Source organism: Sorex araneus, chromosome 2 (genome assembly GCF_027595985.1).
Source record: "Sorex araneus isolate mSorAra2 chromosome 2, mSorAra2.pri, whole genome shotgun sequence".
Classification (NCBI taxonomy): Eukaryota; Metazoa; Chordata; class Mammalia; order Eulipotyphla; family Soricidae; genus Sorex; species Sorex araneus.
The window spans coordinates 159,478,313-159,505,716 of record NC_073303.1 but is presented as its reverse complement, the minus strand read 5'-3'; the positions used below and the strand labels follow the sequence as shown (position 1 = coordinate 159,505,716).

Here is a 27,404-nt window from a genome sequence, read left to right as displayed (position 1 = left end):
ACACACACATTTTCCAATGAGTTCATCACTCATTAATATTATCTCTACAGGAAATACTCTTGAAAAATGAGAACTTAATTTTGGATATTTTTTCTTTCAAATAATAAACCTAGGTCACATTAACTTCAGAGAGTAAGTTAAAGTCATCAAATTAGTAAGTGTTTCTCTTTTAAATATCCTAGTCAGCATTGCTATACAGAGGTGAGGATTCAACAATAATTTCCAAGATACTTATTTTCCCAGTGGACTTAAAGGTAATAAATATCCTAGGGAAAGTGCTACAGTTCTGATGCCTGCCAGCCACCTACGTATTTATTAACTTCTCAGAGATTTACGGCCTTCAGTGGAAAGAGGATAAAAATAATATTGCTTCAAACAGCTGCTGTGAGAATTTAATGTCCATTTCAATAAAACCAATTTAACATTATAGGTGCTTAACATGAAATTATCAGCTAACAGATTGGTGACACAGTCACTCATGTGATTGTTAAATAATATCATTGTATATAGCTTATTGTATCCTACCACAAGGCAGAGCCTGACAAGCTACCCATGGCGTATTCAATATGCCAAAAGCAGTAATGATAGGTCTTATTCCCCTGACCCTGAAAGAACCTCCAATCGCTGGGAAAGATGAGTAAGGAGAAGCTGCTAAAATCTCTGGGCTGAGTGTAATAGAGACATTATTGGTGCCCACTCGAGTAAATCGACAAACAAGGAAATGACAGTGATACAGTGATACAGTGATATAGCTTATTGAATAAAACTCATCAAAGATAAACTTCTGGCAAATATCTTCTTCATTCTGTTGTTTTTCCTTGATGAATAGCTTCAGTGACAAAACTAAAAACCTTGTTCACTAGAATGGAAAAATCTGAGAACAAAAAGAATTTGAGGTTTTCTCCCAAATACAGGTAAATTAGACTAGTACTTTTGGGAGAAAAGGGGCACTTTATTAAATACTAAATCTAAGAATATGAAGTGGAGCAAGGATAGCCTCTTCAACAAATGCTGCTGGGAAAACTGGAGAGCTACATGCAAAAATATGAACTCAGACCTCTGTCTAATGCCATGCACAGTAGTCAGATTAAAATGGATTAAAGACTTCAGTATCAGACCTGAATCCATAATGTACATGGATAAAAATGTAGGCAGAACCCTCCATGATACTGAAGTTAAAGGTAACTTCAAAAATGGAAAACCACTGACAAGCAAGTGGAAGCAAAGATAAACAAATGGGACTACATTAAAATAAGAAGCTTCTACACCACAAAAGAAACAGTGGCCAAAATATAAAGAAAACTCATGGGAATGGGAAAAATTAATTACCCAATACCCAATACCCAATAGATAAGGGGTTAATATCCAATATACATGTTGGGTATTTTATATATATAATATTATATATAATACATATATATGGTATTAGAACTATACAAGAAAAAAATCCATCAAAAAATGGGGGGGAAATGAATAGAAATTGCTTCAAAGAAGAAATACAAATGGCCAAAAGGCACATGAAAAAATGTTCTACATCACTAATCATCAAGGAGATGTAAATCAAAACAAACTGAGATATCATCTCACACCACAGAAACCGGCACATATCAAAAAGAACAAGAACAACCAGTTACTGGCATGTATGCAGGGAGATAAGTATGCTCATTAATTGTTGGGAATGCCAACTGATCCAGCCTTTTGGAAAACAATGTGGACATTCCCAAAAAACTAGAAACTGAACTTCCATACAATCCAGCAATACCACTTCAGGAAATACACCCTGTAGGCCAAAAAACACACAGCAGAAATGCCATTCTACACTTTTGTGTTCCTTGCAGCACTATTCACAATAGCCAGAATCTGGAAATAACCCAAGTGCCCAAGAGCAGATGACTGAATAAAGAAACTATGGTATAACTACACAATGGAATACTATGCAGATCTAAGAAAAATGAAATAGTGAAATTTGCTTATAAATGGATGAACCTGGAGAGTAACGTGCAGAGTGAAAAGAGTAAGAAGGAGAGGGACAGACATAAAATGATCTCACTCATTTGTGGGATATAAAAAACATAGCACTGTAGTACTGTCCTCCCGTTGTTCATTGATTTGCTCGAGTGGGTACCCATAACGTCTCACAACTAATTGTGAGACTTCTTGTTACTGTTTTTGGCATATCAAATGTCACGGGTAGCTTGCCAGGCTTTGCCGTGTTGGCGAGATACTCTCGGTAGCTTGCTGGGCTCTCCGAGAGGAGAGGAGGAATCAAACCTGGTTCAGCCTCGTGCAAGGCAAATGCCCTACCCGCTGTGCTATCGCTCCAGCCTATTATTAGATATCAAGAAAATTAACTGATGTCTACCAAGGTAGATTTAGAACACAAGAACAAACCTGAAAAGGCCTACTGGCTAATTTGAACACCTAAGGTAACATAATATGAGACAAATGCCAAAGGACAGTAGAAACAAGGTCCAGGTGGACTGGTCCATGGTTGCAAGCTTTCCACAAGTGAGGGGTGCAGAGGACAGAGAAGAGACCACTATAAAATGATAGATGGAGGGCTGGAGCAATAGCACGGCGGGTAGGTCGTTTGCCTTGCACGCGGCTGACCTGGATTCGATTCCCAGCATCTCATATAGTCCCCTGAGCACCACCAGGAGTAATTCCTGAGTGCAAAGCCAGGAATAATCCCTGAGCATCAGTGAGTGTAACCCAAAAAAAGCCAATAAAATAAAATGATAGATGGAAATGATCACTCTGGATAAGAACTGAGTGCTGAAAGTACTCAAGTACTCATAGGTAAAGGGATATATACACAATAACCTTTCAATACCTGTGTTGAGAACTGCAATGCCCACAAGGAGAGAGAGAGAGAGAGAGAGAGAGAGAGAGAGAGAGAGAGAGAGAGAGAGAGAGAGAGAATAAAAATGTCTTCCATACAGTCTCGGGCCGGGCCTGGTGCTGGCTCAAGCTCCGCCGAGATTCGACCCGGGTGGCCATGCCTTTGCACAGCCGCTTTGCTGCTGAACGACCAGGATCCAGAGCCAGCTATATTACCTGGGGTCCCAGCGAGTGCTTGCAGCCATGTCTCTAGGCTGTAACTAAGCTTTTGCTCCATGCTGCTCCAGGAAGGGAAATGATGCAATTTCCAACTTAAATCTCCCTGGACTTAATTATTAAAATACAGAAATCCTAAATTGCACAACCGCTACCGCAGCCTCGAGACTTTATATCTCTTCATTCTCATTCGGGGAAAACTAATTATCAAATGTTTCCTTGATAGGGCCGTATTCTTGGGGGATAAACTCCAACAAGAATAGTGAGTTCTGTGTTGAGACTCCAACAATAGTGAGTTTTGTGTTGAAATATGGAATGTCATCAAGGTAAAGAGAAAAGGAAGTGAAATTTATCAGTTATGCAGGGGGTATGGGGGGTTTGGGGGTGGGGGTGGGAGGTATACTGTTTTTTTTTTTTTTGGTGGCAGAATATGGGCACTGGTGAAAGGACGGGTGTTTGAGCATTGTATAACTGAGACATAAGCCTAAGAACTTTGTAACTTTCCACATGGTGATTCAATAAAATAAATTTTAAAAAAAGTCTGCCATAGAGGCAGGCTGCGAGGGTGGGGGGCAGCTGTGGCAGGATGGTAACTAGGACATTTGGTGCTGGGAAATGTCCACTGGTAAGGGATACATGTGTTGGAACATTATATGACTGACACCCAATTACAGATGATTTTGTAACTTTGCAGCTCATGGTGCAAAGTTGAATAAAATGAACAACAATGAAAAAAATAGATGTATCTGAGAAATAAATTAGGGCCGATGCATTAGCTTAAGATGATTATTTTTCTCCCCCAAATTTCCACTCTGAAAAATAGAGACTTTTATTCTATTCACTAAGAAACTTAGCAAATACCCCACTGGACTGGGTAATCAGTTTTATAACTAAAACAAGTACTTGATTATTACAAGATAGAAAGTGAGACTCAATCTATGTCCTGACAAATTCACTATTTAACTAGTGAGACATGACAGAGATGAAAAATAATAAAAGCAAGTAGGGAACTAGACCATAACAGACAACCAGACTATAACATCAAATGGTGGCATCTATCTCAGAGCACTTAGGCTGTAATCTATACATGACAAAGTGCCTTAAGTGTCCGGTGGAAGCAAAATGTTTAAAAGACACATATTAGGGGGACAGAGCGATAGTACAGCAGGTAGAGCATTTGCCTTGCAGGAGGCCAAATTGAGTTCAATATCCGGCATCCCATATGGTCTCCCGAACACTATCAGTTGTATTTTCTGAGAACAGAACCAAGAGTAACCCCTGAGTATCATTGGGGGTAGCCCCAAAACAAAACAAATGAAACAAAAACAATACAATAAAATAAAAATTAAACACACCTATTAGGAATTAGAAATCAAGGATCTGGGTGCATTCCTTGGTGTTGTGATGTATAATTTTTGTTATGTTTAGATATACTCATTTTTTTCTTCCTTGGTCTTTCCATTTGAGATTCCTCAACAACCTCTTGCAATGAATCTGGGAAGGGGTATACTTTTGGCTCATGACAAAAGAACACAAAAGTGATACGTGAAGGCCTTTAGATATCTCTAAAATGTACTTTAGAAGTTAGAGGGTTTTTTTTTTTGCATTGTGCAATACATTTGAAAATATCATTGGACTTTATACCAAAATAGTGTGTATTTGTTTTATTGTGTTTCCAAGAAAAGATAGACTTGGAGACAGCTTGTGATATCAGGAAAAACACAAAAATATTTTGATTGTATCCAATAGAGAACAACAGAACTTTTAAAAGATTTTATCTTTATCAGTATGTGTAGAGATGGGCAGCTATTATAAACAAGTCTATTTGGTATATAATCATGGTAAATTATTTACATGAAGGTATAATTTTATCAATAAGTCTATTTCAATGAAATCTTTTTCTTTTAAAACTCCCATTTGGGTTAAGTTCTTTTAATTTTTTTACCCTGGAGGAAAACCAAGTGACTCTGAAGTTCTGATATTTTAATGAAAATTTGGAGCAATCTTGAATATTCAAAGCCAAATACTTCCCAAGAGGTAAAAAGCACTTCCAGACAAAGAACAAAGAATTAGATGGCATTTGCATAGCAATTCAACACAAATGTAATAAATGTAAAGAACAGCTATTTCAGACTTCATAGGCCTCTCTCTAACTTCTCTTTCATTCATTGTACATATTTATGATAACATTGGCAGATATGACACAAAAAGAAACTCAAGTGACAATTTGCTAATAATGATGAAACACTTAGGATATCAGAGAGGGACATAAATGCTGAGTGTTCTGGCTAGATACTATATTTCAAAGAAAAGATGACTAGGGCTTGATGGATAGCGAGTTCTGAAATGTGATGGTGGTAATAGAAGTGGAGAACATATCTGGGGAACACTGAACATATTTTAACTAAAACTTTAATGTGTTAGATAATGACTTCTTCCATATGTTTTATGTTCATCAATTAACATTATAGAAGCTACAAATCAAGGGCATATGTTACTTTCTACTGCAGAATAGGCAACATTTCCAAAATTTCGAGAGATGTATATTGTTTCAGAACTCAGATTTTAGTCTAAATTTCCTGGCTTCAAATCCAGATTCTGTTACTGACTAGCTGAGTAACATCAGGAAATTTATTTACACTCTCAGTACTTCCATTTCTTTATGTATAAACTGATAATGCCACCTATTATTAGTATAAGAATAGTGTTATAAGGAACTAATATTTCTACTAAGGAGCTGGAATTGACACCTACTACTGATATCAACTCCTATTATCTGCATTTTAAAATGACCTTTAATTCACCACTGGCTGTTGTTTTGCTATGTCCTCTAACAGTCTTTTGTTATTTCTCTGGTAGGATTTTTTTTTAAAAAAAAAAACTTATTTTTTGTAGAATCACCATGAGACGCAGTTGCAAAGCTTTCATAATTGAGTTTCAGTATACAATGATTGAACACTCCTTCCTCCACCGGTGTACCTTTCCCACCACCATGAATTTTAAGACAAAACCACAGACTCTATTCAGCTATAATAAAAGATGAAATTCTCTCATTTACATCAACGTGGTGGACTAGGAAAAATTCTAAGTAAGTCAAAAAGAGAGATACAAATGCTGTATGAATTCAACTATGTGAAATATAAAGAAGCAAAACTAATGAACAAATAGAACAAAAAAAAATCTCCCAGACGATAAGAACAAAATAGTAGCCACTCCTCTGAAAGGAAGGGAGAAGAGAGTAAGTAAATTGGGTAGAAATGTTCAACTAAATGGCCAAAACATAGAAGTTAGACGTTTAATGGTGAACACAAAATAATATATACAAATGCTCATCTAGTAGTATTGTATACCTGAGACATATATATTGCTATAACATATATTGTTACTTCATTAACAGTTTTAATAAGTAAAAAATAAATGCAAAATCAATTTAAGAAACCACAGGTAAACTTTTAACTTGAAAATGAAAGTTTATTTTGAAGTAGTAACTCTGGAATTATACAGATTCCTTAGTTTAAAGTGGAAAAGGAAGTATATAAGATGTTTTAAATTTACTAGATTATTCGGATTTCTTCTTTAGGAAAGCTTCTGTTCATTTCATCACCCCATTTTTTGATCGGGTTGGCAGTTTTCTTCTTGTGGAGTTCAACCAGTGCATTGTATATCCTTGTTATCAACCCTTTATCGGATGGGTACTGCATAAATATCCTTTCCCATTCTGTAGATTGTCTTTATACTTTGGTCACTGTTTCTCTTGAGGTGCAAAAGCTTCTTAGTTTGAGATAGTCCCATTCATTTATCTCTGTTTTCACTTGCTTGGCCAGTGGCGTGTCAGCTTTGAAGATACCTTTGGCTTCAATGTCCTGGAGGGTTTTGCCGACCTTGTCTTCAATGTACCTTAGGGATTCTGGTCTGATGTTGAGGTCCTTAATCCATTTTGATCTGACTTTTGTACATGGTGCTAGGTGGAGGTCTAAGCCCATTTTTTTGCATGTAGCTGTCCAGTTTTGCCAGCACAATTTGTTAAACATGCTTTCCTTGCTCCACTTCGCCTTTTTTGCTCCCTTATCAAAGATTAGATGGTCATATATTTGGGGGGATGTGTCAGAGTATTCAACCCTGTTCCATTGGTCTGCAGCTCTGCCTTTGTTCCAGTACCAAGCTGTTTTAATGACTACCGCTTTGTAGTAGAGTTGGAAGTTGGGGAGGTTGATTCCTCCCATTTTCTTTTTCCCAAGAATTGCTTTAGCTATTCGTGGGGGCTTATTGTTCCATATGAATTTCAGGAGCACTTGCTCCATTTCTTTGAAGAATGACAAGGGTATCCCTATAGGGATCGCATTGAATTTGTACAATGCTTTGGGGAGAATTGCCATCTTGACAATATTAATTCTTCCAATCCATGAGCAGGGGATATTTTTCCATTTCCTCAGAGGCACATGAGAAAATGTTCCACATCACTAATCATCAGGGAAATGCAGATAAAAACAACCATGAGATATCATCTCACACCACAGAGACTGGCCCACATCCCAAAAAACAAAAGCAACCGGTGTTGGCGTGGATGCAGGGAGAAAGGGACTCTTCTTCACTGCTGGTGGGAATGCCGACTGGTTCAGCCCTTTTGGAAAACAATATGGACGATTCTCAAAAAATTAGAAATTGAGCTTCCATTTGACCCAGCAATACCACTCCTGGGAATATATCCCGGAGAGGCAAAACGGTATAGTAGAGATGGCATATATATTTCTATGTTCATTGCAGCACTGTTTACAATAGCCAGAATCTGGAAAAAACCAGAGTGCCCCAAAACAGATGACTGGGTAAAGAAACTCTGGTACATCTACACAATGGAATACTATGTAGTGTCAGAAAACATGAAGTCATGAAATTTGCATATAAATGGATCAACATGGAAAGTATCATGTTGAGTGAAATGAGTCAGAAAGAAAGAGACAGACATAGAAAGATTGCACCCATATGTGGAATATAATGGAACTGAGAAGTACAAGTTGGCAACGATGCAATTTCTGGCAGATATCTCTCTGGACTTAGTTACTAAAATACTAAATTACAGAAATCCAAAACTGAGAGGCCGATAAGTGTGGTCACTCGACCTCATACCTCTTCATCCTCAGCAATGGAAAACAAATTATCTAATGCTTCCTTTTCAGCAGGTCTGACTTTAGGGGAGAGACTCTCCAAACAATAATAGTGAGTTTTGTTGAAATATTGTATGCAATCAAAGTGAAAGTAAAGTGAAATTTATTAGTTACACAGGCGGGGGGGGTCCTTGGGGTGGGGGACTAGGGGCGTGGGGGGGTTAGGGGTGTGAGGGGGTGGGGTGGAGCTATACTGGGATTCTTGGTGGTGGAATATGAGCACTGGTGAAGGGATGGGTATTTGAACATTGTATAACTGAGATTTAAACCTGAAAACTTTGTAACTTTCCACATGGTGACTCAATAAAAAATTAAAAAAAAATAAAAGAACTGTCAATGTAAAAAAAAATTTACTAGATTATTATTAGAGAAGGTAGGGCTTTTTTTTAAAAAAGAAAAACATACTGATCTAAAAGATGAGGTAGAGTTTTAAAAATCCTGTCAGAAAGAGGTTTGTAGATGTTTCTCCCTAAAGATCTTTAAAATACAACATGATTTACTTTAAATAGCCTAAGTATTTATTTGTCTGATGATAAGGACGTAAACCATCCCTCATGATATCCTCCAACCTAAATACTATACAGAGACTTGATACTATTAAATTTATTGCCACACAATTTATGGCATACTTACTCAATGTAAATTATTCTGCTATGAATAACCAAAAACCAAGACTTAATGGTGAAACGACGTAAATGATCAGCAATATTTGGACTAGACAGTAAGTGTAATCATTAGATACACTGTCACTGTCATCCCGTTGCTCATTGATTTGTTTGAGCAGGCACCAGTAATGTCTCCATTGTGAGACCTGTTGTTACTGTTTTTGGCATATTGAATATGCCACAGGGAGCTTGCAAGGCTCTGCCATGCTGGCGGGATACTCTCGGTAGCTTGCCAGGATCTCCGAAAGGGACAGAGGAATCAAACCCATGAAAACCAGTATGGTGTGACCCCAAAGAAGACAAAAACAAAACAATGAGCCTGGTGCTAGAATTTATGGAAAATTTCAATTCCTTAAGGTTTATGTGGTCACATTGTTGTTCACTGTCACTGTCACTGTCACTGTCATCTACTTGCTCGAGCCAGTGGCTGTCATCCAGTTGCTCATTGATTCCCTTGAGCGGGCACCAGTAACGTCTACATTGTGAGACTTGTCACTGTTTTTGGCATATCATATACGCCATGGGTATGTTACATTTGTTTAAAGTGCCTTATTTTCAAACTTTTTGATAACCATTTTGTTTTGTCATGTGTTGCTTCAAAGGGATGGTCTCACAAGAGATGATCCCCTTTCTTTACTCTGAAGGACATACCTAGTAGAGCTGGAGTGGGCCATGCAGTAACAAGACCCAGGACCTTGCCTAGGAAAATTATTTGGTTTCCCACTTGAACCTTATTTATGGTCCAATATGATTCCATCTTTAAAAAATGTTATTCATTTAAAAGGTTCTATTTGCAAATACTCTATATAAGGTATCATATCCTCAATTACAATTTTAATATGACTAAAATTATTTTCTAAAAATTTCATATCACAAAAACTTGTAATCATCTTCCCAAAATACATGTTTCAAAGTATAATACCTTTTTTTTTATCTTTTTAGAGGTAACTTCTCAAAACTGTAATTGCTGTTTTCCACCAGAAGAAAAAAAAAAGACACAGCAAGGATAAAAATAAACCCATTTCATGAATCCAGGTAACAGAGATTTAACTGTTTTTTCCCTGTGAGATTTAGAGTATGTGATCAGGGACTATAAGTATAATGACAATGGGGTTGACTATTTTGACTATTTTGATCTACAGAATATGAATTACATCTTTTTTGTTTTGGTTTTGGGGCTATACCCAGCTGTATTCAGGCCTTATAAGTGCCTCTGCACTCAAGGATCACTTTTGGTGGTGTCTGGGGGACTATATATATATATATTTACATATATATACACATATATACATATATATGTATACATGTATATATATACATATATATAGTTATATATATAACTAGGGCTGGCAAGTGCAAGGCAAGCACCATACTGCTGTATTATGACTCTGGCCCCACATTTTTTCTAATGTAAGAAACTGTGCTATGGGTTAAGAACAATTTAGAAGATAATCCTGGCATCCTATTATGCTGAAGTATCAAAAGAAATGATACTTTGCATTTCCCATAGCACTCATTATCTTTTACATCTCTTCCTGCCATGAAAGTAAACATCTTACCAACTACAGCTTCAGTGACTTTTCCTTCTGTGGGAAGGGGGAAGTACTGGTTTGGTGATACATTGCTGCCATATCCCAGGAGAAAACCTTCCAGTTTTACATTTGGATTCGGACGCAGGAACTTCAAGAGGATAGAGTCACTGGTGGTATTGATGTGGACTTTCAGGCTTGGCCTTTTACCTAAGGATTGGAAAGGAAAGACAAAAAAAAAATGACTGTAACTTTATTACTTTAGCAAAACCAGTACAATTCTAAAGTAAAGGTCAACTGTTAGAAACAACTTGTGAGTGGAAATGCTAAGACAGTGTTGATGTTATCTGCTTAGTGACCAATTTAGCATAAAATGTCTATGCATAATAGCCAAAATATGGGTATTTTTTTGTGAAACAAGAAAGTTTTTATTGAAACCTATTTAGAAAGATGTGAGGGAAGAGAAAGGAAAAGTGCGTGTTCAAGAGAGTGCACAGGCTTCTCCAGAGTGGAAATAAGCAAAAAAATATACAAACAAGCAAGCGAGATATGTGTTCAAGAGTCAATAGAGGTATTTTTGAGGTCAAAGAAAACAGACTTGTAAAAGCAACAGACTATAATGTAAAATTTAGGTTTTGATATTTGGTTGTTTGTCATTGAACAGGCAAATTAAATCAAAGGTTATGTTGACTGCCATTACCCAAAATCTTCATTTTATATACAATAGAAATGGTAAAGGAATCTGAATTTGGTAGATTGAATTATGGTACTTGGAAAACTCCCAGGTCCCTCATTGCTGTTCTCTAGTTGTACCCCAACAGGACTTGTGGATTTATAGAGTTGAAAAAAAGAGAGAGCAGGGGGAAATTGAGATGTTGGCATAAGAAATGCTAAAAGAGAATGGTTCAGAAGAATTTCTATTTGGTGCTTATTGGATGTATCAATTAAATGGAGATGTCCAATAGTAAGTCAAATAGATCAACATGACAAATGCTCAGGGATGAGGTACAGATCTATTTGGATGGCATTAGTTTTTAATGAAATTTTCTGCAAGAGACTATGCAAAGTGAGGAGAAAATGCTTAGTTACATTTTCAAGACCTTTTTTTCAACCTTGCTGGCAATAAGGGCAGACAATCACAGTATCCAGAGGTCTTGACCCAGCAGTGAGTAAACATGTTGTCTTGTCTTTGGAGCCACAAGGCTTGAGTCCCAAATCCCTTTCTTTCATACGCTAACTGGTTTGGGGATGCTCGCTGAGGTAGGTTGGCCTTTATTTTTAAGCTATGGAAATGGGTAACAGTGTCTATTCTGAGAGAATATTTGCACAGACGGGTACAACTGGCACATTCTTTAAGCTGGCACATAGTAATAACACAAGAATTGGTTTCTTGATAAGGCCTATCCTCACTCTTCCACCCCAATTTCAAAACTCCAAAACCAGTTTGTAAGAGTTTTACAAGCACACATCAAATTAATTGCTAACAAAACCCTATATTTTTATAGGATTTATAATATTTATAATAGACATTATAAGGATTTTTAGTTTTTCATAATCTCACTGAATAATCAATTCACATGTCCAATTGAAGAACTATTCATATATTTAGTCAAGAAGTGCTAGTCAAGATCCCACTGATCTAAGCAGACTAACACACATGATCTACGACGTTAGCACTGTAGCACTGTCATTCCATTGTTTATCAGTTTGCTCGAGAGAGCACCAGTAACATCTGCATTGTGAGACTTGTTACTGTTTTTGGCATATTGAATATGCCACAGGGAGTTTGCCAGGTTCTGCTGTGCAGGCAGGATACTCTCAGTAGCTTGCGAGGGCCTCCGAGCTGGACAAAGGATGCTCTAAATTTTCTAAAACATGTCTTTCCCTTCTTCCCCTTTCTCCAGAAGGACTCTGGAGTAAGGAAAATAAAAACAGACAGGCCTGAGGCTTGTGGTTTGAACTATGACAATCTCTAGGAGAAACCATCTTGCTGCAGTTTTTTTTATTTGAATTGGACTAAGGCAGAGATTTGTGGTTACCTTTGTACATACACAAACCACAGACACCTGAATGGACAATACAGTCAGTGGAGACAATACAGTGGAGCTCTCCTTGATTACACTCACCTTTCACCTCCTCACCATCCTTAGAAAGCACGTCCCTAAAGCATTTTCTCTCCATCAATACGCATGTCCCTCAACTCCACCTTTCCCTTCATAAATATCATGAGTTTATGAATAAAACTTCTTGATCATGGGTAGGCCACACCCACACCCTATGGTACTCTGAGCTTACTCCTTGCTCTGTGGTCAGAGACCGCTTTTGGTGGGAATCAGGTGACCATAATGGGTGGAAAGTGAAGTCTAAGTCAATCACATGCAAGGTAAGCACCCTACATACTGCACTATTGTATTGCTTGGCCCCCCTAACTTCTTAATTTGTATGAACTGTTATATCATCCTACTCTATAGTATAAAACCAGACCCTTATTTCCCTCTGAGGCTCTGATTTTATGTCTTTTGCGTCATGATTGTTCCATGTGGACAGGTTTGCATCCTAACAAGTTTTCTTGACCATAAAGCCTTTAGTTTTTTGTTTAGTTTGTTCCTATGCTTTTTGAATGACAGCCTTTAAAAACAAAATTAGTTCTTCCTTGGAGACCAGGTTGTGAGATTTACTTTCTTATTTCTGAAGCCAGTACTATAATTTCCAGGTATGTACATAGGATTTTGTATGTCCCAAAATTTTGATGAAAATGACTGAACATTTTGAGTCTAAGGCTGCTATTACTACTCCTGAAGAAATATTGAAACAGTGATCTGGCTGGATTAGCCACTGTCTGGAGAAGATTGATCTGATCTAGCTTCTATGCTCTAGTTCTCTCACAGTTAAGAGGAAAGCAGACACATCTCTGTCACTCAGAAAATTAAGTGCAGGGTCAAAACCAGATTTCAGATTCTTACTAGGCTGAACTTCTGCTCTGTTTTTATTGAAGATGAGGCACTGTTGAATGGCATAACTAGTGGCCAACTTCCTAAACCAGAACAGCCAAGTTGACGCTAACTGCTGATGTCTTGTCCTAACTTCATTAAATTTTTATGAGGTTATTTCTAACTTCAAATTAACATATTTTGTCTAGGCCACTTTTTCCCCTTCTTAGTTATATGCCAAGATTAACTCAAGTCACTCTATCCTGCTCAAGAAAATATAACAATCATAAGTCGAACACATTTTCTGCTACCTTAGAAGGTTATCAAGTCACATAATAAATTGGAACTAAACTGGGTTGTTTCCAATTTGTACTAGGGAAAAGAAATTATAGAATCTTAGTATATTTAGGCTACAAGTATGTCTGGGAAAGAGCCAAGATTCACAGATTCTTCACATTAGGCTTTGTACTTGTTAGATTTGACTGACATACCATATTATTGTTCCTCTTGGAAAATGAATAGGAAGGGCTACCTCAAGTGAGAATAGTTGGACTGAAAATAGGATCACTAAATGAAGTGGAAATGTTCTCACTTCTGCTACACAGAAATTTTCATAACTCCCATCTTTCCCCCTCTGCTAATAATCTTTGTCAACAAATACATCAGCCTCATGTGATTGTTCAAATGAACTGGCATGTAGCCAATATCTCCAAAATTTCATTTCATATTACATTCTAGATTTAAATTTATCTTCTTAAAAACAGAGGAAAGATCACTGACAAATCTTATCTCAAATACAATCACAATAGTCACTAAGGCATGAAGTAGACAATATGAAGTATTCTATACACAGGGAAAGAGATATTATCCTACTGGTCATAGGTATCATACAGTAACACTATACCACTCAATGGCATAGATATTTATACTCATAACCAAGTGTTATATCAATTAGACATTAAAAAGAAAACCAACAGTATCTCACAATATTAAACTGTCATATTGTATTCCTTATTTGGAACTAAGAACTCAAATCCCTTTCATTATCTTGCCATATATTACTTCTTCTTTGATCACTTTATATGTTTTATTTCTTTTTGGTTAGTTTAAATTCTGCAATGCTTACTAGGTCCTGGCCCTACATTTATGCTCAGTTACCATTACAATTTTCCCTACCTTTGTTTTACTTTTCTCGACCTTGCTGAACACTGAGTTTTCAGTCCATTCAGCCTTTTTTTTTTTCTTTTTGAGTCACATCCAACAATGCTCAGGTGTGACTCAGGGGTTACTCCTGGATCTGCACTCAGTAATTACTCTTGGCAATGCTCAGGGGACCATATGGGATGCTGGGAATCGAACCTGGGTCAGCCGCGTGCAAGGCAAATGCCCTACCCACTGTGCTATTGCTCCAGCCCCCCCCCTTAAGCCTTTCAGTGCTCAACAAAAATTTTTAAAGATCTTGCCATTTCAAACAGTAATTTTATAAATTATTCATACATTTTTAGACTAGTGCTATTTTATAATGTTCGGTTATTGCCCAATATTTTAGGGTATATCTCTGTCCATCCTATAATCACTGTCACTGTCACTGTCATCCCGTTGCTCATCAATTTGTTTGAGTGGGCACCAGTAACGTCTCTCATTGTGAGACTTATTGCTACTGTTTTTGGCATATTGAATACACCAGGGGTAGCTTGCCAGGTTCTGCCATGCAGGCGAGATACTCTCAGTGGCTCGCTGGGCTCTCTGAGAGGGGGGAAGGAATCAAACCAGGCTCAGCAGCATGCAAGGCAAATGCCCTACCTGCTGTGCTATCACTCCAGCCCCCATCATATAATAATCCTTCAAATTTTTTTTTTGTTTTGGTGGCCATACCTGCTTGTTCTTGGGAATTAATTCTGGCTCTGTGCTCAGAGATCACTCGTGGAGGTATTCAGGAGACAGTATGTGTGGTGCAGGGGATTAAATTTGAGCTAGCCACATGTAGTGCATGTGCCTTACCCCCTTACTATATTTATAGCCTAAGTATTTCTATTTTTAATCAGTGGTAAATCTATTTTCACTGTGAGTAATTCCAGATTAATGGTTTGGAATTCTGGTCAAGTATGATAGCTTTCAACATTAAGTATGAAGGATTCTGACGGATGACTTTGAGAAAATAGAAAAATAGTATTAAATATTACAAGATAAGCTAAGAAAGCTTTTACACATAAAATGTCACATTATTTCCCCCATAAAATACTGGGAGTACATAAAAGTCACAGAACTGTTACTGAGTTTCTAAATTGCCAAGGGACATTAGCCGTGGGATGCATTATATGGAAAGGAGAGAGATTCAGCTAGAAACACTTCAAATACTGTGCTCCCTATCTTACAAATAAAATTTCTTTACCAAATGTATACAACTTGGGACTCACACCAGGCTGATTTTACTTGGGGTGCCCCAGAAGGAGGTGGGTGAGAACCCTTCCCACCCCAAGGGAACCAGCCCCAGCAGTCGACCTCCACTACCCAACAGCCACCATGCTCCAGGCCCTTTCCGGACCACACGGCCACTTTGCAGCCATGTGACACATTATAAGACACTTCTTACCCATTTTCCATAATTACCACACTATATTTGATGGAGTTCAGACAGTAGGCAACAAAACATAGAGAGTCTGGCAAGCTACCAAGAGTATCCCACCTGCAGGGACAGAGCCTGGCAAGCTACCCGTGGTATATTTGATATGTCAAAAGCAGTAATGATAGGTCTTATTCCCCGACTTTGAAAGCGCCTCCAATCATTGGGAAAGACAAGTAAGGAGAGGCTGCTAAAATCTCAGAGCTGGGAGGAATAGAGACGTTACTGGTGCCTGCTCTAGTAAATTGATGAACAATGGGGTGACAGTGACACAGTGATATATACAACTTAGATAGTGAATTAGGAATCTTACTAAAAGCAACAGAGAACAAATGAGTGTATGCATTTAGAAAGAATGAGCAGCAGCAGCAAGTTCTAGTGGTAAACAGAAAGCACACTTATTTTTTAAAGTACAAATATGGAAAAAATCAATTCTATTAAAATGATTTGTACATAATCGAAGCAAAATTTTTATGATTCTGAAGTAAAAGGAGTATGAAAAAAAGTAGATACAAGCAACACTGGATATAATCTAACATGAACAAGACCAGAGCCAGGGAAAGGAAGTCTTTAAATGAACTCAAAACTTGAGCTCAAAAGTACATGATCATTGATCTCAAGAACACTCAAACCACAATGTCTCTGATCTCAACTCCAGAGCTAGCAGAATAGCAGGCCACTCTCAAATGTTCCCTGGTGAGTCAGCCTGGCTGGAGGACACATCTCCACATGTGACATGTGATCTTTCTTTGGAAATAATCTCTACCCGAGATCTCCTCTCATAAAGACATACCCAGAACAATTTCCATAGAACCACACATCTAAAAAAAAAATCAGCTAATTAGCATCTTATTAGGACTGTAGGGTTATCAAATACCCAAAGAATGCTTGCCCTCCAAGTTATAAAGAAATACCATTTTTCTAAAACTCTGAGAGTGTTATATTCCTAATGGGACACTTATATCTGTTTGCCCAGCAGTTTGTGTGAGTGGGTTCCATTTCAGCTAAAACAACCACAGTTTCCACCTTGGTCAGAATTCTAGTGCCCAGATTCCTAGACTAAACTTGCCAATGCAGACATTTCAGCACCACTTGGCTGGACTAATCGTTTTACCCAAGGAGTAATAATTTAACTTCCTACTTTATAACCAAACCAACAGCCAGGAGGGAAAATGTATTAGTTTTCACAGACTACCTAAGTCAACAGTTTCTCATTCTTAGGAGAAAGATCATCCTGAGAGAAACACAGTTGTCACCTGGACACAAACCTTTGATCTAATTCTCTCCCAAACTACTCTTTTAAGTCTGGAGCATCCTGGTTTTATTTTTTGAATGGGCGGGGGGAGTGAGGGGTGTGTAAGGGGTGATTATAGAAGAGGCAACTTTTGCAGTCAATAACCATGTATTTATTATAAGAACAGACAACATTAATGCTAGTGTAAAAAAAAGTTTTAGATTTATAATATTTAAAAATGAAAGACTTTAATTCAAAAATCAACTACATAATTTTCCAAGATTTTAAAGTGTTGATTATAAAAACATTTTCTCTGAAAAATAAGGAAAATTTGTTTTTTTCTTTCTAGATATTTGTTTACATAATACTGACCAGAAAACATTTATAATTTTGCATTTACAATGCAATATTTATGTACAAAATGGTAAATGTTGACAAAACCTCATAATGATTTTTGTCTTCACTATAAGATTAATTACCAATTGCTGATACTAAAGGTTTATGCTATCTTTCTCTCTTCCATTTAATTAAAAGTAGGTGTAAAAATAAAGTGTGATATTGAATTTCTGTGTATAATAGTTTTCTGGACTGGAGCAATGGCACAGTGGGTAGGGCATTTGCCTTACACTCAGCCAACCCAGGTTCAATTCCTCTGTCCTTCTCGGAAAGCCCGGCAAGCTATCAGGGGTATCCCTCCCGCATGGCAGAGCCTAACAAGCTACCCATGGCATATTCGATATGCGAAAAGCAGTAACAAGAAGTCTCACAATGGAGATATTACCAGTGCCCACTTGAGCAAATCGATGAGCAACGGGATGACAGTGACAGTGATACAGTGAATTTTTTTATTAGTGAATCATCGTGAGATACAGTTGCAGACTTACAAACTTTCATGCTTTCGTTTCAGTCATACAATGGTTGAGTACCCATCCCTCCACCAGTGCCCATTTTCCACCACCAATGGTTCCAGCATCCCTCCCACTACCCCCACCCCGTTCCCTCCATCCCACCCCACCTCTAGGGCATTCCCTTTTTGCTCTCTCTCTCTCTTTCCTTTCAGGTGTAACCTAACAAAAGTTTTGAGGTACAATCATAAATCATAAATTCAGGTAGTGCAGCAGTGAAGACATTTGCCTTGCATGCAGCCAACCTGAGATTGATCCCCAGTCCCACCTACGGACACCAAGTACCACTAGGACTGATCCCTGACTATGGAGCCAAGTCCTGAACCCCTCCGGTGACTGCCTCCAAACAAACAAAAATCACACAAATTCATACATTGCTCAATATTGTTTACAAAACTTAATGGAATTTAGGATTTCAGAATCTAGAAGTTTTGCAATCTAGTTTACGAATATGTCCATAACTCAGAAATATTCCCATATACCTCCCACCCTGAGTTCCAGGCAACCACTAGACCATTTTCTACTTTTCTGATAAATGAGCTCATACAACAGGCTGTCTCTGTTTCTGGATTCTTTCACTCGGCATAATGTTTATGAGATTCATCAATCCAGGTTGTATTACTTGTTAATTTTTTTTATTTCTGAATTATATTGCATTTTATGGGTCACCACATTTGTTTATCCATTTCCACAGCAGATGGAAATTAGGACTGTTTCCAGTTTGTGGTTGTTATGAATAATGTTACCACTACGAATACTGCCACAAATCTGTATGAACACATGATTTTATTTTTCTTGGGTAAATAAAATAAAATGACTGGGTTATAAAAGAAACTGCTAAACTTTTTCATTTTCCATCCACTTTTAAGATTATCAGTAATACTCTTTAGGACAACATCAAGCTGTGATTACACAGAACACTAGGTGTATTATTTAATAACTACTAAATAAGTATTATATGATAAAACTGATAATCTCAAATCCTAGGACCTGTATCTTTTGTCATTAATGGAGACATGACCACTCATAATTGTTTTGAAATGGTCTAATTTAACTTTATCTAGAGTACAAAAGTAAACTTTTTGTAAAACAGTGCAGTAATCTGTAATCGTTAACATTCTTAGCAATTACAATAATGCAGGATCATCATCATCGTCATCATCCTGTTGATGGTCAAATTTCTCGAGCTGTCTCAGAAACGTCTCCATACGTCGTAGCCCTGAGATTTCAGAAGACTCTCTCTACTCGTCCTTCCAACGATGCCGTACTGAAGGTTCTTTCAGGGTCAGGGGAATGAGACCCAACTTGTTACTGGTTTTGGCATATTAATACACAATGGGGACCCTGCAAGGCTCTCCCATGTGGGCAGGAAACTCTCAGTAGTTTGCCAGGTTCTCCCAGAGGAAGAAGCAGGCTATGGCTCGGCTCAGACTCAAACCGTCAGCGTGATTCCGGGAGCTTGCTTTTGTTGTTGTTGTTATTGTTTTTGTCTTTTTGTTTTGCTTTTTGGGTCACACCCAACAGTGCACAGGGGTTACTCCTATCTCTGCACTCAGGAATTATTCCTGGCAGTGCTGGGGGACCATATGGGATGCTGGGAATCGAACCCGAGTCGGCCGCGTGCAAGGCAAACACCCTACCCGCTGTGCTATTGCTCCAGCTCCCGGGAGTTTGCTTTTAATGCAGGATAAACTATTTTAATTTATTCTCAAGATCTAGATACTTAGGTTCAAAGAATACTTTAGCTCCAATAATAAGTTTGTTCACCATATAGTTATCCATTTCTGAAGATATAACTTTTTGATTATTCATATATTAAATTCAAGTGAAATTTGATTCAAACTTAGACTTTGTGAGCCAAAATGGCTTCCAAGGGTTCTTCTGAATATGAAAATAAATAGCTATCAATAGTGACTTAGAGTTTATTTTAATAATATTGTCCTTTTAGTTCATTTTCAACAAATGAAAATTTAAACAGAATAAAGATATTATGAATGCCTAAGTTGCTTTTAAACATTAATATTTAACTTTCTATTCATTTATATATAAATATACTTTTATTACATTAATTTCTCCTATGGTTTGTGATTATACAGCATCTACACATCAAATTTATAGGCAAGCAAAAGACAGTTAAAATATCTTGATATCACTGCCTACTTGTCTGACATTTCTCAGTTTGCATGGTGAATTTGACCCAAGTCTAAGACTAGCTACTTAAAATAGAATTTATAACCTTTACAAAATGTTAGAAAAATCTAACTCAATGAACATCTGGGCAGTGGAAAATTTTTTTGACTTAAACTTGCAGAAATAAGAAATCCTGCTAACTCTTTGTTATGTGACAAACTTGTATATTTTCCCTTCTTCTCACATTTAGAACTTAATCTGTGATAAAGCACCCCATTCTTTTCCAAATCCTAAACTGGAAGTGAAGCAAAAACCAGATTATCCTTAAAGTGTTATAAATACTCTCCTTAGGCAAGTATCCTTTAGATATTAAAAATATGAATAATTCAGTTCCCATTGGTCACTCCATTCCTCAGTGTGGGTTGAAATAATATAAGTTGCAAGAGAAGCAGAAAGAGAAGCCAGGATGAGTTAAAAGGGAATGTTAAGACAGCAATCTCTAAGGTTGAAGTTATGAAACTGAGAAAAAATTGTAGGTTCAAACCTTCCACAGCTTCATATGTGTTATGACCTGGAGAAGTGAAAGCACTAAAGAGAAACAAGAAATAGACAAATTATCAATGTACATATCAGGTCAAAACAGGGGAGCAGGAATAGAATCCTCAGCGAAGGGAAGAGCATGAATAGAGAACTGAAGGAGAAATAAAGTTGGTACATATGATTTCTATTTATTTTTTATTTTATAAGGGCCATCTAGCAGTCTTAGGTTGAACTTGGGGGCAGTGCTAAGAGGGGTCTTATAAAACAAACACATTAGCCTCCTCAAATAAAATGCATTATGCTTAGAATTTTAAGACTTAACAAAGTTATTAATACAGTTAAATTCTATATAGAGTGAGTGATCTCCTTTACTTACTTCGCTTCCTTTTCCAGCCCTCATAATTTTCCAGTTTCTTAATGTCCAGTCTATCATTTCTTCATATAATTCCTTTACACCCAGGATTCAAAAACTTAGCTATCAACTTTTATTTATTAGTTTACTCTGAACTCTGCACCTCAATTTCTGAACATTCACTTCTAGTCCTACAAACTTCTTGAAATATTAACACTGTAATTAACACCAAAAGCCAAGCATTACTATCTCTTTCAGAAGCCAATTTACTTATCTGTCATCCTCACTTCTCTTCTTCTACTAGTCCTTGGCAAAACAGTCACCTTTGCAGTGTTGTACAAAATTGGCATCAACCATGAAAAAATCCAAATGTAAAGACACTTAATAAGCACAAACACAAACACAAACACAAACACTGATTTATTTCCATCCTTTCCAGGTTATTTAAGTGATGCAAAACTCTGTTTATTTTTGTTTGGTCTACAAACCAAACTTTGCCTCATCATAATCCAGGATTTGGGAATAGAGATTCTCTCGTCTGAAAGCATAAACTTTATAAGAATGTAATATTATTCCCTTTATTTCTTCTCCCTACTTCACCCACTTAAGCGAAACTCACTTAAGAGTCCACTAGTGCTGTTATATCAGAAGATATTCTTAAAAATTATAAAGGTCTGGAGAAAGAATTCGATGGGCTGATCTATACTTCACATGCAGAGGTACAGATTCAATGGTCGCCTGCCCCGTGAGCACAAAACCAGAAGCACAAACACAAACACTTATTTATTTCCATCCTTTACAGGTTATGTAAGGGATGCCAAACTCTATATGTTAATTTTTGTTTGGTTTACAAGCCAAACCAAAACAAAGTAAACATATAGAGTTTGGCATCCCTTACATAACCTGAAAAGGATGGAAATAAATCAGCATTTCTCACATTTCCCATTACCCTCTCTTTCCTCAATCTTTTGCATAATATCACTATTACTACTTTTCCTTTGTCCAGTTTGTATACTATTGAATATAATTTTATCTTTTCCAATTGACATTCTGTTTTTTGAAAGGTAAAGACATTTCATCTCTGATCTATATTCTCATAGAAACATTCCTACTGTTCTCCTAGAAAAAAATTCTCCTCTTTCAGTTCAATTCATATTGAAAAAAATATTTTAGTGTGCTTTTTACATATAGGTTCCTACACCAGACATCCTAGAGACATAAAAATCAAATCCTCTCAATCTTACATTGTCATTTTCTCCAGTAGGTGGAAGTAATATTTTAGAATACCTGTCATTTTCTTTCTTTTCTTTTTTTTTTTTTGGAGGGGGGAGGGTGAGGTAGAAAAGTTTATTGGAAAATAGAAGGGAAGGGAAGGAAACTCCTCAGCAGGGTAGGAACTTAGTATAAGACTAAGTTTAAATTCGTGTGTGTGTGTGTGTGTGTGGCCACACCCAGCAGTGCTCAGGGCTTACTTCTGACTCTGTACTCAGGGATTACTCCTGGAAGAATCGGGGGGGGACCATGGGGGTGCCCAGGATTGAACACAGGTTTGTTGTAATCAAGGCAAAGTGCCCTACTGCCAGAGCTATCTTCCTGGTCCCTTCTGTTTTTTGTACTTCTACAAAAATCCTGCTTAGTTCCCAGTTCTGTTTACTCGCTCTAATATTTTTTGTTTCTTTCCCCTTCCCATTTCTAAAATCTCGTACTACATCCTCTTTATGGCATTTTTTTTGTTCTTTTACTCTATAAATACTCGTTTTCTTAAAATACTGCATAGTGTCCTAATTTCCTTTTAGAGGCCTGCCAATGTGTTTTTTTGGCCTGCAATCACCCATAAATATAGTCTGAGAATATGATTCAATCTTATGCTTACTTATAACCACCAAATCCATGTATAATTAATATTTTAAGAATTATATATTTCTGCTTTGCTTAGTTATCTTTTTCATCTTCTTCCTCTAATACCAAAATAGTAGATGGCTCCGAAATATATGCAGCATAAAGGACAAAGTAAGCTATCCTCATATGGGATAAGAAATAGATTACACAAAATCATGTTGCAATACAAGAAAAAAATATATAATCCAAACCGGGTTAGACAGTAAGTTTCTTCCTAATTTACTAAAGAGACAAACTCAGTGTTAAAAGAAACACAAGCATGTATAGCCATAGAATTACATTTATAATAAAAGGAGTTTTCTGAGGTATGAGAAAGATAATCGTCAAAATACATTATAAGGTCTGGAGCGATAGCACAGCGGGTAAGGCATTTGCCTTGCAGGAGGCCGACTCAGGTTCAATTCCCAGCATCCCATATGGTTCTCTGAGCACTGCCAGTAGTAGTTCCTGAGTGTAGAACCAGGAGTTACCCCGTGCATCACCAGGTTTGACACAAAAAGCTAATATATATTATAAAATATATATTTATATATAATATAAATCATATGTAATATATATCATATTATATATACATATGTATTTGGCCCATCATGAGATGAAAAACAGCTGGAGAAAACTTTTATACTGTGCTCACCATGCACTGGATTTAGGGAACAGAGATTACCCTTCAGGGAAAGGTTCCAAGGAAGTTAAAGCTTCAGCTAAACCTTAAAATGAAGAGTCAGATGAAAGGCAAGATTTAAATAAGAATTGAAGCAGGGGCTGGAGTGATAGCACAGCGGGTAGGGCGTTTGCCTTGCACGCGGCCAACCCGGGTTCGAATCCCAGCATCCCATATGGTCCCCTGAGCACTGCCAGGGGTAATTCCTGAGTGCAGAGCCAGGAGTAACCCCTGTGCATCGCCAGGTGTGACCCAAAAAGCAAAAAAAAAAAAAAAAAAAAAAAAAAGAATTGAAGCAAAAACAGTAGAAACAAACCATTGTTTCTACAAACTCTGCTCATAGATACAAAAACCAAATGGGCCAATTAGATTGAAAAAGAAGGTTCATGTTCATAGACATTTGAATCTTAGAGTTGGAAGTGACTTAAAAGAAAGTATATTGGTTCTCAGTTATCTTTCTTTTTTATAATGACACTAGACAGAAAAATTAGAGCCAGATTGTGGATTAGGTTTTAGGATGAACTGAGAACTTTAGCTTCCCCCAAGCCCCCTCCCCCACTCCAAACACTAGTTTCTCTAACGAATTCCAAGAAACAGCTATCCTAAACACTACATTTCTGGTTTTCATCGGAATATTTTCCTCTCAAACATGGCACTTAAGAGTATGCATCAGATATTTGCCTTTTAGAAATAATTTAGTGGTCATTCAAATGACTGTTATTTTCTATTGTGGCATATGAACCAAAACTTGGAATCAGCAGTACAAACAGAAAACATTAACTTTGGGCCAAAAAGACAACAACTCTGATTTTTTGGCAAATTTATAAAAAGACAAAATAAAGCTTGGAATCATGAAATCTTGGAATTGCCTGGATAGAATTCCACTGGCTAGCCATTAGTCACGGAATCACTTCTAATCAATTTAGAGATTATTTTCACTTATGTGCTCTCCCTAAATTCCCTTCATTACATGTATTTTTAGAATGGTAATTCCCTGGAGTCTTTCTTCAACTCTTCTTTTCCCTGTCATTTGCTTCAACATGAAAATGAGTTATTCAATGAAACAAATGAAGTAGCAATACACTGATTTTAGTATAAAAATTACAGATACTTTGCAACCTAAATGTTAGCAAAGTCCTTCAAAACAATGTGAGGTATGGGGGCTGGAGTGATAGCACAGTGGGTAGGGCGTTTGCCTTGCATACGACTGACCCAGTTTCGATTCCCAGCATCCTATATGGTCCCCTGAGCACCGCCAGGGTTAATTCCTGAGTGCAGAGCCAGGAGTGACCCCTGTGCACCGCCGGGTGTGACCCAAAAAGAAAAAAAACAATGTGAGGTATGAATCATATTAAGACCCAAACAGCTTTATAAGCTTTATACACAGTCTTGGTAGATAATCTATACTAGAAAAAGATCTTTAAGATCAATACAAAAATCGTATGATAAAGATAATAGTTTGGCAGCATTAATAGCCACCCCCTTAAAAAGAAAAAATAATCACAATCCTGGACTCAATTAAAGCACTAGACAAATTGTCATAGAAAGCCACAAGATACAAAAGAAAGCCCACTGAAAGCCTGTCAGTAGCTCTCATTATCTGAAACAGCACGTTTCCCCCACGCTTGAGGCAAAAGTGAAACGTGTTTGTCATACTTCTCATTTTCTAACTTCAGTTTTATTGTTTTACAGAATCACACACATTAATTTGCAGAGGACTGGACCGGGGAAGGAGCGCAAGCTTGCCCTCATAAACTCAGCAAAGGCTCCTCATAACCACACAGAGAGCAATCAACACCCATGTCATCGGGCTGACAGAGATGGTGGTTCTGATGTTAAAAATTCCTGCTGCATATTTCTTGCTCAAAGAACATGCTGCTGCCCAGAAAAACAAGAGATTTGGCAAGAGAAAGAAACTAGGTCCCATCCCTGACAAAAGTTCAAGCACTATACTCTGTGTATGTCAGATCAGTGTCACAATAGCATCATCTGAACAGGGTGAGGCCCAGGACTGACCCTAGAGACTCTCTGTCCTTGAAGATAAATGAGATTAAAAAAATTAATAAGATGATAAACCTTAGTGTCATGAATGACTGTGCAAAACCAATTTCCCTTCACAACATGTTTATGACCTGACCTCCCCTATATCCTCCATAAAGGATATGAAAAGATTTCCATTACATTTAACAACTTACTTGAGGCATGGTTTGATGTTTGACCTAAATATTATGTTATTTTATAAGATATTCAGAGAGTTGAATCTTCCATTATTTTGTTAACTTTTGCCTTGCATACAACTGACCCAGGTTCTATTCCTCCATCCCTTTCAGAGAGCCCGGCAAGCTACCGAGAGTATCCCGCCCACACAGCAGAGCTTGACAAGCTACCCGTGGCGTATCTGATATGCCAAAAACAGTAACAATAAGTCTCACAATAGAGATGTTACTGGTGCCTGCCTGAGCAAATCGATGAACAATGGGATGACAGTGCTACAGTGCTCCAATACTAATTGACCACCTCAACCTTAAAAGTTTCTTGTATCTGTCTATTGAGGATATCATTACTTGCCTTAATAACTCACACAAATATTAGAGATAATGAGGAGAAAGTAGTATATAAGATATTTATGCTAGAAGGTTTCCCTCTTCCTTCCTCTTCTTAATGTCTGCTACACAGACATTAAAAGGAAAATGCTGGGATGGGTGGCTCAAAGTACCTGTCTATCATGCACAAGCTCTGAAACTGGATATCCTGTACTATGTGACCCTGAGCAGTGCATCATCACCAGGTCTGAGCATCATGGGACAAAGTATTGCCTGATAATAGCCCCATGACCCCTGAGCATCAATACGAAGGCCTTTTGCCAAGTAAATAAAAAAATGAAAGACAAATATTTTTCAACCAATTGTTTACAGTAATGGAAAACATAATATGTCCCCTTTGCAAGTAAACTTTACACAAAAATGTTAGTCATAACCATACATTGATCAATGCACAGTTGCTTATTATTTGTTTATTGCCCAAAGTAAGACTGTCCAATATTTGTTGCAATTCACACAGCTTTGCAGTATTTTATTTTTCATATCACTAAGTTTTCTAGAAAAAGGAAAAGCATAATTAGTTAAAATCAAAATTCATGCTTTAAAAAGTCATTTCATTCTATTACAATTACTTGATGTTAAATATTTAAAGTCTTAAAATATTTATGTATATGCCCTTGCTTATTACAAAATGAGTCACTAATTCTTGCTATTATGAAGCATACTTAAAATTTTCTTTTTACCCAATTATTTCACATTTGTTCCTTATATATAAACTCCCTTAATATCTATATTAAGGTATAGGGATTTATAGTTATTACCTAGCATTACTTTTATAATCCTGAATAATATACGCTCGCAGAAAGCTCTTTTTTTTCTTCAGAAAGCTCATTTTAAGATGAGCTTGGAGAACAGTATAAACCATGTTTCAAAAACTTTTAAAAGTCTGCTCTATTAAAAAAGTTGCAATAAATAATCTTTACAAGATCATCCATCTGAAGGCATTGTACTTATTTCTTAAAGTTTCATTCAAGCTTAATGATAAATGGATAAACAAAACCACATCAGATTTAAAAAAAAAACTTTTTTTGCTTAGAGGGTGGGGGGTCTAGAAAAATCAAATATTTGTTTCCATTAATTATTTTTTCTTTTACTATATAAATATTTAGAACTACAG

General features: G+C 37.0%; 1 protein-coding gene across 1 annotated transcript in view; it reads right to left on the bottom strand.

The window, feature by feature from the left end:
- Nucleotides 1-27,404, bottom strand: part of ABI3BP (ABI family member 3 binding protein) — a 235,619-nt gene that overhangs the window by 160,422 nt on the left and 47,793 nt on the right. Inside the window, exon 2 of the mRNA XM_055127020.1 lies at nucleotides 10,444-10,623. Within this exon, the coding sequence (XP_054982995.1) occupies nucleotides 10,444-10,623 (180 nt within the window). The remainder of the gene's footprint in view (nucleotides 1-10,443; nucleotides 10,624-27,404) is intronic.